At 45.5% G+C, this 12,540-nt stretch overlaps 1 protein-coding gene across 1 annotated transcript in view; it reads right to left on the bottom strand.

Moving 5' to 3' along the window:
- BAIAP2L2 (BAR/IMD domain containing adaptor protein 2 like 2) overlaps positions 1–12,540 on the bottom strand; it is a 49,840-nt gene that overhangs the window by 27,227 nt on the left and 10,073 nt on the right. Inside the window, exons 5-8 of the mRNA XM_053251422.1 lie at positions 11,273–11,344; positions 10,104–10,220; positions 9,019–9,165; positions 3,275–3,415 (exon numbers count right to left, since the gene is read on the bottom strand). Coding sequence (XP_053107397.1) covers positions 3,275–3,415; positions 9,019–9,165; positions 10,104–10,220; positions 11,273–11,344 — 477 coding nt within the window. The remainder of the gene's footprint in view (positions 1–3,274; positions 3,416–9,018; positions 9,166–10,103; positions 10,221–11,272; positions 11,345–12,540) is intronic.

Genomic DNA, 12,540 nt, shown 5'->3' with positions numbered 1-12,540 from the left:
CCTGCTGCTTCGATTGCGGGCCAGCAGAACAAGCAGGAGAGACGGCGAAGAGGGCAAGTGGCTGAAGGGCCTTGGGGCTGGGCAGGGGGCAATGGGGAGTCACATGAGGTGCCTCTGGGGTGCCCCTCCAGGCAGTGGGGCCCCCAGACAACTGTCTCCCCTTGCCCTATCATTGTTACGCGCCTGAGCAAGCGAGTGGGAGACGGTGCACACCCTGCTGGGCCAGCAGGCCAAGAGGCAGGCTTGGTAGCTAGCTGGCTGCCCTGCCCCGAGCCAAGGGGTGAAGCTGCTGGCCTGGCTGGGGAGAGCAGCCGCTGGGTGACCCATGGTGGGGAGGACGTCGTCAGAGGGCTGTGTCTGTGGTAAACCTAACCAGACAAGGAGTTTACAGTTACGAAGCCTTGAGAACTCAGCACCAAGACAGCAGACTGAGCAGGAATACAGCTCACCTGGTCATCTGCTTCACAGCGGTGAGCTGTATTTATTCTCCAATTATTATATATATGGAGATCTTTTTGGTAGAAAACATCCTTTACTTCCACTTTTTTGGTGATGGATATTGACATTTTCCACCATCTGGAGCTGGCAATCCCATCCTGAACACTGTGCTTGATAGAAATGTATGTACTTGTAATGGCACACTGCACAAAATACAGACAGTGCAGTGGCCTGGTGACATTGTCGTTCTGCTTCTGACTAGGCACACTGGCAGCACCGGGGGGGGGGAGATACAGGGAAAGGCACAGAAAGGGCAAAGTGCATTTCAGGTGATTGATGAGATTTATGGAAGGGAGGCTATTGGCTACCTTTCAGCTCCAAAGTTCTCTTCCCCATTTTTGTTCTGTCACCGACAAATGGGACAAAACCATGGGGAACTGCTTTATTTATACACTGATAATGATAAAGGAAAGCACTCTACGTGTTTGAAAAGTGCCTTTCCTTTAAGTAACCATAGGGGTTCAGCAGTGTATAATGGAGTCAAACCATTACACATCCAAATTCAGGTTCATCAGTATTTTTTAAAAAATCAGTTCTGGTTCAAATGCTAACTGTAAAAAGCCATTCAGTAACTGATTCAGATATCTTGAACTGGGTTTAAACTGGTTTAGATGTCCTTCATGCAATGTAAACTGAACTCTTTTGCTTGGAATGTGAAGGAATGAGGCCCAAACTTCTTCGCCATTGTAAATATATTTAGAATGTTGGCTGGTCCCTGTGTGGAGTTAAAAGTTCATTCTTGTTTTTCTGTAGTTTCACATTTGGTTTAGTAGTTTGACAGTTGATTGGCAGGGGAAAGATTTTGAAAAATGAAGGGAATTCTTGTTTGTTCTGATTGACTGACTTGAGGAACTGTTGGGTCAGAGAAACTGTATATAGTGAGAGAGTTTGGGAGGGTTTAGTCAAGTCAGAGCTGAAGTTTGCAGAAGAAGGAAGTCAGTCTGGAAGCCTACTAGAGTGAGACCAGGAGAGCACAGAGGAGCCAAGAGAGCCAAGAATGAGCAGCTAGAAAAAGCCTAAAATAGAATCTGTCTGCAGTGGAGTTGGTCCCATTTGCAGGGGGGAAATAGCTGAAATCACTAGAAGAAAAGAAAAAGCCAGGCTGGATTGAGCCCCAGACCTGTCCTGTAACCAGAACAAGAGACTGCCCCAGCAAGCCAGAAGCTGAGAAGAAGAAGAAACATACAGAGGACTCTGAGTAGGAACCAGTATAGAGCCAGGTACAGCCATCCCTCGCCAAACACTAGGGTTCTGTTCTGGCAAAACCTCGTCATTGGCATATTTGCAGTTGGCAAAGCATTAAAGTCTATGGGAAACAGGGGGTGTGGGGAACCCCGGCCACAAAAAGACCTAAAAATAAAGGGTAAAATACAAATAAAATGCTTTAAAAATAAAATAACAATAATCCTACAATATCATCAAAAGTCAGCAGGAAGAATGAGCAGACTGAACTTCTGGAAATTTTTTGATCCATCAAAAATCACTCAAAGGCATTTTAAATTGGTAAGGGACAGCAAGGGTCACCAAGAGGAATGAGCAGATCGAACCCCTGAACCCCCCAAAATTGCTGAACCCACCCCCCACCCAGCATCACTAAAAAGCCTTGCCAACCATAGATACTCGGATCGCAGCTGGCAAGACCTGTCACAATTTCCCATTTGTATATACTCAAAACCACAGTTAGTAAAACCGTGGTTGGCAAGGAATGACTGTAGTGATTACATTTCCCCAGCTTTTTATTTTCCCTAACCTGCTCTGCTAGCAACCGTTTTGAAATTGCATTTTTGCTGTAGAAGTATTGTTTTAATTGAACTGATTTTTTTAAAGTAAACATTCTTATTATATAAAGATCAGAAGCTTGTTGATTTGTCTCCACCCCACCCCTATAAGCCAATCCACTCTACTGAGGTTTTTGTTTTTTTGTTTTTGTGATTTCTGAAAAAGGTGAAAAGCTGTTGCAGTAGACCCAGCCTTACCAAAAGTCCACTTGGCAGCAGTGGTAAAAAGGATAAGAGGAACAGAGCTCTTCCTCCACACTTGCAATGGAACTTTATAAAATGAATACAATAATAGTGTTTCCCTGCTGACGTTAATGGCCTTTCTTCTAAAATGAGAAGCCCTAGATCAGGGGTGAACAAACCTGGCCCTCCAGCCAAATTGTGGCTAGGGATGATGGGTGGAGGTGCAGCTAAGAGAGAGGGGACCCATGTTGGCCCCTCTCCCCAGAGGCTCCTTGGAGTGAGGGAGATAATGAAGAAAATAGGGAGGGATGGAGTTGGGCGGCCCTCAGGAGCTGGAGGCCCGGGTTCTTTGAACCCATCCGCTCAATTATAGCTACACCCCTAATGATGAGAGTTGCAGTTCAGCAACAATTGGAGGCCAAGCTTGCCCACCCCTGCCCTAGATGCTTTAGACCAGGCGTCCCCAACCTGCGTCCCTCCAGATGTTGCTGAACTACAACTCCCAGCATACCCAACCACAATAAATTGTGGCTAGAGATGCTGCGAGTTGTAGTTCAGCAACATCTGGAGGGCTGCAGGTTGGAGAAGCCTGCTTTGGACTTTTCTTCTATGGGAAGTGCTCCAACCCCCTGATTACTTTGGTTGGCTTTTCTACACCTTTCCCAGCTCTAAGACTTCCTTTTGAGATAGGGCAACCGGCACTGCACACAGTTTCCCAAAGGTATTGTTTCCTTCCTTTGACAAGCCTACCTTGTTGCTCATTTTCAGAATTCTACACCCACTGCATGTAATTAGTTGCTTTATATTTTCCTTACCATCTCGAGATGGGTAGGAGTCACATGTCCCGATGGGTGGCCCTGGCTGGGCGGTGCGCTGAGCAAGTTCTGCGTAGGATTGCGGGAGGCATCCAACTGCTCTTTCCATAGCGGTGCCTTGTTCTGGATGATGCCCCGGGCCTTGGTAAGAGAAAAGGGAGCATTAGTAGGGACTTGGAGGTATAGAGTAACATCGGAGGAAAAGTGGGGGGCGGGGGGGGCTGAGCCACAACTTATACAACATAGCAGCCTCCAAGATTGCACAGGGTACTAAGCAGAAGCACCTCTCCAGCCTGGCATATTAGAAAATGTTTCTAATGGGAGAGGTCCTGCAGCCAGGGGTGCAGCTATAATTGAGTGGATGGGTTCAAAGAACCCAGGGGCCCCCAGCTCCTGAGAGCCCCCAGCTTCACTCCTCTCTGTTTTCTTCATTATCTCCCTCACTCCAGGGAGAGTGGCAATCACGGGGCCTCTCTCCCCTAGCTACGTGCCCCTGCCTGCAGCTATCTGCCTCTTGGTACTATAGCCAAGACATTTAGGAAAACTGAATTTAAAAAAAAATCCAAGCTCAAGCCCAAATTATGCATTTGGTATAGATTTAAACAAATAAACTGTTGGAAGCTCCTGATGGCATCGACTCTTAGCACCAGCAACCCTATTGATCAGTAGGGGCATTGGGGTAGAGATAGTGAGCAAGGGAATCCCCTCTCTGACTATGCTTTCTCTACGGTGAAGTAGTGCCATTGAGTTGGTGTTGACTCCTGGCAACCACAGAGCCATGTGGCTTTCCTTTGGCAGAATACAGGAGGGGTTTGCCATTGCCATCTCTCGCACAGTATGAGATGATGCCTTTCAGCATCTTCCTATATAGCTGCTGGCCGATATAGGTGTTTCCCATAGTCTGGGAAACATATCAGCAGGGATTCAAACCGGCAAGGTCTGACTTGCTAGTCTAGTCATTTCCCCGCTGCGCCATTAAGTGGCTTTTGTACTTCCCCTTTATTGGACTGATAGTCCCAGGTTTCATTTTCTCACCTGGAGAGAGAGACTTCCTCCTCCTCCTCCTTCTCTTCCTGTATGTAGCCAGCAACAAGGCATGTAGGCACTATCTATCTCCCTGATGGATTTCCTAAATAAACTACTTTATGTAGAACTTTAATTCCATATCTCCAGACAATATTAATTAGCAGTGCTCCCCTTATCTGTGCACTTCTGCTACAGCTGGGGTAGATCAAGAAATCTCCCTTCCAAGCTCTTTAACAGGAGTATGGGCCCAGTGAACCCAGAGAAAGCACCCAAAGGCAAACAAAGCCCAGGGATAGCAGACAAAAAGGCACAGTAAGTAAGGGGAATCCTGCTTGATTGGAAAAGAGTTGCAGAGGGGAAAAGGCAGGGAGATATTTCGCCATGGAGACTACAGCACAGGGGCAGCCAGGGATCCTGAGACTGGATGGATTTAATTATGGAACGTGGCCATTCAGGATAGAGTCCTTTCCCATGACTCAGGGACTGGAAAGCCTCCTGGAAGAGAACAGACCTGAAGCAGCTGGAAAACAAGGAGCATGGGATGCTGGAAACAGAAAACTCTATGGACTCATCTACTTGCATGAGAGTGAATCAATCATTGTGCATTTGAGAAAGTCCGGGATAGCTAAGGAAGCTTGGGAGACTTTAACACACTTATATGCTAGAAAGACAATTAATATACTAGTGTTGATCTGATTGTCAGACTGTGTAATATGAAACTCAGAGAAGGATAGAATTTAACTGAGAATGTTAATCAAATCCTCGATATTGCAAGCAGGTTTGCACAAGAAACTGTAAGACCCAGCTGAAGCAATTGTTGGATTCATGAGATATTTGCACCTGTCATGAGACATATTTCAATAAGAACATTTCTAAGCATAACAGCAGCAAAAAAGAAGCAAGTTGATCACCTAGATGTGAAAACTGGATTTCTGCATGGAGAAACAGAGGAAGAGAAACAGAGGACTACATGGAGCAGTCACTAGGAAGGATTTGAAGAACCTGGAAAAGAGATGCTTGTATGCAAGCTCCAGAAAAGCATCTATGGCTTGAAGCAAGCTGCTAGAGCAGGGGATGAGAAGCTGAACCAGATGTTACTCAAGAAGGGGTTCACGCAAGGAAAAACTGACCTCTGCCTTTTGAGACCCCTTTTGAATTCAAAAATGACAGATGGACTTACATTTTGACTTATGTTGATGATTTGAATATTTGCTATGAAAAGAAACAAGACAGTCCTGAGTTTGTGGAGCACCTAAACAAAGAAGTAGAAGTGAAAGAACTAGGAAGCATTTCCTATTATCTCGGCATTCAAATAGAAATAGAAGAGGATGGAAGTTACCTTCTCAATCAGAAACAAAAGAGAAAGGGATGATGTCTGAAACTGAATGTCTGAAACTGACAGATGCCAATGAGGTCAGTACACCAATGGAGACAAACTTCCTGAAGCAAGCTCAGGACTGTGAACCATTGCCAGACAACAGTCTACACAGAACATAGCAACAGTCACAAGGCCAGACATAGCTGCAGCAGTGGGAATTCTGAACAGAAGAGTAAGTGCACCAACAACCAAGAATGATTGGACCATAGTAAAAAGCCTGGGAAGATACCTGAAAGATACTGCGTACTTCAAATTCTTGATACCAGCAAGCAGTGACCCCAGACTAGTGTGAAACATGGACGCGGATTGGGCTGAACACATAACTGATCACAAGTCCACAAGAGGACACCTGTTTTTCTTTGGAGGCAGATCCATCAGCTGGACTAGCCGGAAGCAGTTACCGTAATTGTGCTTTCATCCCCAAAGCAGAGTACATATCAGCTGGCCAAGTATGTCAAGAAGCCACATGGCTACATAAGTTATTGTTAGACTTTGGAATTGATGAGCCAAAGCCAAATGAGGACAACCAAGGGTGCATCCAACTCTCTCCGATGGAAAGGACTATGTCTCAAACAAAGCACATCGATGCAAAGCACCACTATGTTCAAGAGGCACAAGAGAGTGGGCTAGTTAAGCTGAAGTACTGCCCAACTCAATACATGATAGCAGACGGGCTGACCAAGCCACTACAAAGATACCAGTTCCAGATTCTTTGAGAGAAGATGGGAGCAGTGTTCCCTCTAAGGCTTGCGCATATGCACATGCTCACAAGTGTTTTGATGTCTGCTCAGTTAATTTTAGATCCCGCTCAGGTTGAATCAGTAAGGCCCCACTCTGAATGCATGTGTGCACACACTGCCTTGATACTGCCACCCAGAACAAAACTCATTCTGCACACAGATGAAAAAAATTAGGGAGAACACTGGATGGGAGTCCTAGATTGGAGCACGAGATGATGAGAAGGGGGTGTTGGAGATGCAGAACTTGATGGCATCAACTCTTAGCACCAGCAAACCTACTGACCATTAGGAGCATTAGTGGTAGAGATAGACAGTAAAGGCATTCCCCCTCTGACCTAGAATCTATTCTAATTCCTCTTTGTTAGACTGATAGTCTCAGGTTTCATTCTCTCAGAGAGAGAGAGAGAGAGAGAGAGAGAGAGAGACTTCCTTCTTCTCCCTATTCTCTTCCTGTATGTAGCAAGGCATGTAGGCCTTCTCGATTTCCCTGATGGATTTCCTAAATAAACTGCTATTTAGAACTCTATCTCCATGTCTCCAGACAATATTAATTAGCAGTATTCTCCCTCCTCATGCACTTCCGCTGCAGCTGGGGTAGATCAAGAAATCTCCCCTCCAAGCTCTCTAACACAAACAAGCAGATAGTTTGCACAATCATTTCATAAGGCTTTCAATAGCTAGATAGGGTTTTGTACGTCCAGACTGCTTTTTCTGTAAGATTATTTTTTATTTATTTATTTAACATATTTCTATACCACCCAAAACTTATGTCTTGTTATAAAAATACAGATTATGCTGCTGTATTTGTACTTCTGTATTTCAAATTGTTTTGTTTAGTATTTAATGCATTTTATTGTTAGCCCCTTTGGGTTGCTTTAAAAAAATACATAAGAGGATATAAATCTTTAAAATATATATATCTTTAAAATACATTTTAAAAAATCTTTAAAATGTATACAATAAATTGGATGTGTCAGCATCTGGGTGCTTACAATGTATGGTTTGACAATGTTGGTTATTTTATTTGTAGGCATTTTTGTTTTGTTTTGCAAAACTGGAATTCTGCTTCCAAGTTTGGGGAGGGTTTTTTTGGCCAGGAATCAGCTCAAGGCTTTGGGCAAGAAGACTGATGTCACATTCTGCATCAGCTCCATATACTGTCCCTTGTGGCAAGTTGCTGTACTAGCCAAATCCATGAGACACGCCAACGCCATTGGCTTGCTTCCTAAACAGGAAGAGTTTAAGGACTTCCTGCCTGAAACCAACCTTGCCTCAGTATCAAGGTCTCCTTGCTTTGGGTCTGGCTTGCTTCCTGACTGCCTGGCTCAGCTTGACCTCTGGTGTGTAATTGGCCTTTGGCTATAGGTTTGTTCTCTGACTCCTTGCTGGCTACCCAGCTTGATGTTTGGTTTGTTGACCTCACTCTCTTGGCCCCGCCCCCCAGTCCTGCATCCTCCAGACCAGGGATTCTCAACGTTGGGTCCCCAGATGTTATTGGACTTCAGCTCCCATAATCCCCAACTAAAGGCCACTGGGGCTGGGGATTATGTGAGTTGAAGTCCAATAACATCTGGGGACCCAACATTGAGAATCCCTGCTCCAGACTAGCTGTCCCCGATCCAGCCATGACAGCTGGAACTCAAAGTACTGGTGATAGACAAGCATGTAAAGTAAGGAAACGAAGACCTTAACGGCCATCATGGGAAAGGATTCAAGGGATTAAGAGAGCTGCATGGTGTATAGAAGTCTTACTACCTGGACACTAGAACCCAAACCTCTACTGGTTTCTGTTTAAGCAATCCCTAAAATACTGCATTGCGACCATAGCAAAGGGACTGCCTTAAAGAGGTACAATCTAGGGATGTGCAGAACGTTTCGACATAGAAACATTTCAATTTGAAACAGGCCATTTCAAGCTCAAAATAAAACACTCTCTAAATAAAGGGTTTGTTTCGAGCTTGGAACAGAACAACCATGTTTCAACATTTCAGGCGCCATTTTGGAGGCTTGATTTTCCTTTGCTGATTGGTTTTCTAGCACTGGTTCCTAACTGGCTTGAGATCTCCTTGCTTCTTAGTTGGATTGTTATCATACTAATCAAGTGTTGTCATGGGCAACTGTGCCCCTATTGCCACTGAGGAGGGAGGACGGGGGAAAAGGAAGGAAGCGAGTCAGCTTGGACAGGGCTCTGGCTGTGTGTTTGCCTCTGCCTCACCCCCTCCAGGTCTGTACCATTGCTGCTGCGATGGCGGCTATAAAAATCAGGTTGCACCAGGGGCTGGAGGGAGGAAGGAAAGAAATAAAAAAGGGGGCTATACATTTCTTCTTTTTAAAGCTTTTGTGAGGGCTAGAAGCGCTTTGTCTTTTAAGCCTGAAGGTTTTGGTGTTCAGCGTTTGGAAGAAGTGATCACATTATGTAGCCATGCATGTGTTAAGCCTTTGGGCATTGTCAGGGAACCCCTGGCTATATTGGAAGATACACAAACTCTTGCTCATTTTCTCTCTGATGTCAAATGAAACCATCACCAAACTTAGATTTGCTAATGCACACTTTTCTCGCCATAGCTCCCTGTGTTATATATGCCTCTGCTCCTCCTCACCCTGGTGTAGAACTGGAGAACTGTATTGGAAAGCAGCTGGTGCTTCTCAGCGAGGAAGCGATAGCGGCGTTTCTCCTCCAGCTCGGCAGCCCACTCACTCTCGTTGACAAAGGCTTGCATCTCTGTGTGCAAGTGCATCATGTTCTCCTGAAGTTGGGCGGTGGAAGGAAGAAAGGATATGTGTCAGCCAACACCCTGCACAGGGAATTGCCATGAGATCATCCCACCTTCTGCTGCAAGGGTTTCCAAGTCCCAGGTACGTGGCAAGTGCAATGCTCTTTTGAGCTGGCTGCATGGCAAAACAGTTGTCCAACATGGAGCTACAGTCATTCCATTTTCAGCCTGGCCCATGGTAATCTAGTAAACTTTATGGCTTTGAATCCAGGGCTCTCTAATCAGTGCCCAGTTCTCTATGCCACACTTGCTATCCTAAACATTCAGTTTGCCTCTGCCAGTGTCATGACCCCAGACCCGAGCCCCCACCCCATTGCAGAAAGAGATGGACAGTTCAAGGGATGAGGCAGGATGGAAAGAACCAATGACTCAGACCCCCATGCCACTGGAACCACCCTACACCAAGAGAACCAGGAAACCTGAGCCAGTACCTCCACCACAATTTGAGGATCTAGCGCTGCCTTCACCCCCCAATTTGGAGAAGTCCCTTGAGGACCTACCAGCCGCACCCCTCCAAGTCACCTCACCACAGTCAGATTCTAACATTTGGCTAAGGCCCCTTTTAGAAATAGATCCTTCCCTAGGGAAGGGGAAGGGCCAAGCCACCCTGCCTAGGCACCTGCCTTAAAACTTGACTATCTGTCTAAGCAATGCTGAAGCAACATTATGTTAACGTTGCCATGCCCAGCTCCTGTGGTCCTGGGCAACGTTGATAAAAGATAGAAATTTCTATATTAGGTGGTATATAAATTCAGTCAACCAACCAACCAACCTTGGAGCTGTCCCAACAGAAGAGGCACTTCTGGATCCTTACCTCAGTGGAGACCCCAGCTCAACCTAGACCAGAACAGCCAGACTTCCTAGCCATATCCTTTATTTGAATTTTCTTTAGACTTTGCAGTGTTCCCTACCTTCATCTCTCGGGCATTCTTGTCTCGAGTTCTCTCCATTCTCCATAAGTCCGACATGCATTTATCTATGTTGGCAGCCCTTCGCCGGTATTCCTTTTCATATCGCTGGCGGCTTTCCTGGGTGAAAAGAGTAAATTGTGAACTCCTGGCTGAGGAGGAGGAAAAAATCCATTTCCCCATATCAACATTTGCCAAAAGAAGTCTGAATACATAAAAGCAATACTAGGAGTTGGAAACAATACAGTAAAATGACAGAAGAAGCACTGATTCCTCTATTGGTCAGTTCTGGAACTGGGCTGCAAGTGTTCTTCGGAACAGAAAAAAACATGAATAAAGATTGTTTGGTTTTTCAAAAGTATTTAAAACGGTGGAGGCAGAAGGAAGGTAGGGTAGAAGCAGCTGCAATAAAGCTGTATTTTCTTATTTTAGGTAGGCCACCCTGGGGATCTTTGTGGATCAAAAGACAGGTCAGAACGGAAGCCAGGGAGGTGAGTGATGCATGTCACAAGTGATGTCATTGGCACCTAATACGTGCCCATGACAGTCATGTACAACCCAAACAGCACCAGCAACTGCAATTGATGTGCCTGCTGGGAGACAATGGAGATAAAATGGGGGTAGGGGGGAATAACCAGCACAGGGGCGGTCCTTCCATGAGGCAAGGTGAGGCAGTCGCCTCAGAGAGCAGATTATTGGGGCACCAGCAGGACAGCAAAATGTCCTGCTCTGTTGCCATCAGAGCAGCTCTTTGGGACCCATCTCATCTTTGCAAACTTTGCAAGAAGGAGCCATGTGCCGGTGCTCTCACATAGGAGCCGTGTGCAGCTCCCTCCCACAGAAGCCAACCGTTACTTAAATCTGAAAAAAGCACCTCTGGGCTAGAAAGGCCTGAAAGCTGGCAGCACCACTGTGCTCCACTAGTCATCCAGCTCTGCACAGAATAAATAGCCCAACTAGCTGCACTTGTTCTTATTATTGCATGTTGCTATTTCCACCACTACCTACCCAACCAGTGTCACTGACTCGCGGAAGGGGTGGTTCAACACTGCCTGGTCAACACAGGGCAGAAATGGGCCTGACCAGCCCTGCACGCAGAAGGCAAGGACTTCGCAGGGGACATCAGGACCTGTGGTAAGACTCAGTAAAACTAGATCTGGCCTGGCACTCACATTGATAAACTGCATGTCCAGTTTGGTGTTTTTCTCCATGTGCTGCAGCAGGTCCACATGGAAGGTCTGTGCCTACTCAAAGAGAGGAAGTCATTAGAAAACAAGAGCCCAAGAGGATTGCAGTCATTCACACAAACTAAAGCAGGTGTGAGTGTACAGGCATCTGTACACTTGTAGAACATAATATCTGAATAGGGTTTTAGAAAACACGGGAAGGAAAACCCACTATTATTAGCACACGCTTACTACTACTATGAATATTTATAGACCACTCTTCAACCAAAGTTCTCAAAGCAGTTTACACAGAAAATAAATAATACATAAATAAAATGGTCCCCTGTCCCCCAAAGGGCTCACAATCTAAAAATAAACATAAGGCAGATACCAGCAACAGCCACTGGAGGGACGCTGTGCTGGGGATGGACAGGGCCAGCTGTTCTCCCCCTGCCAAACACAAGAGAATCACCACCTTAAAAAGGTGTCTCCCTGCACTTAAGGCTGAATGTATTGTAACTGGTACCATTTTCCCTTTAAGAAAACAAAAACACCGTTATTAATAAATCCATGATGTTCTGGATCTCTTATCCAGATGCGAATGTGATATAAATAACCCAACGAAGTCATGGATGGCTACACATGACCTTGACTTCCAGATTTTCCTTAGGAAGCACACCAAGTAAACCTATCAGACTCAGGCCTATAGTGTTTAGATGACAGAGATTTTAAACAAGATAGTTGCCAGGTAGCTCACCTTTCAGTACCTCGTTTGCAGCTTGTTTGCTGTATATACATGGTACAGCGCTGTGGCCAGTTCATGATGCATGTACTTGCTAGTGTATGTTTGCATGCACATATACACACATACATATATAATGTTTCACCATATGTAAGTAAACCATTTCCCACTTGTACAAAATGGACCGATGGTCTGACTCGGTATCCTATGTTCCTATGATCCCTGCTTTGGTGGGAATGGGGTATAGCTAAGTGGTAGAGCAGCATCTGCTTTGCAGACAGAAGGTCTCAGGTCCAATCCTGGCATCTTCTAGTAGGGCTGGGGAAAAGATTCCTGCTTGAAACGTTGGAGAACCACTGCCAGACAGTGTAGAGAATACTGATCTAGTTGATCCAATAGTCTGACTCAGTATAAGGCAGCTTCCTATGCTCCTAACAGACTATTCTCACTGGAAAATAAATCCTCTTCCCTGCTTGTGAAATATACCAAACCAAATATGTTGGAGTTGCACAGTACTGAGACAGAGCTCTTC

The sequence above is a fragment of the Hemicordylus capensis genome, chromosome 5 (assembly GCF_027244095.1).
Source record: "Hemicordylus capensis ecotype Gifberg chromosome 5, rHemCap1.1.pri, whole genome shotgun sequence".
Classification (NCBI taxonomy): Eukaryota; Metazoa; Chordata; class Lepidosauria; order Squamata; family Cordylidae; genus Hemicordylus; species Hemicordylus capensis.
Note: the sequence above shows the minus strand (reverse complement) of the source record. Positions and strands in the feature narration are given on the sequence as shown.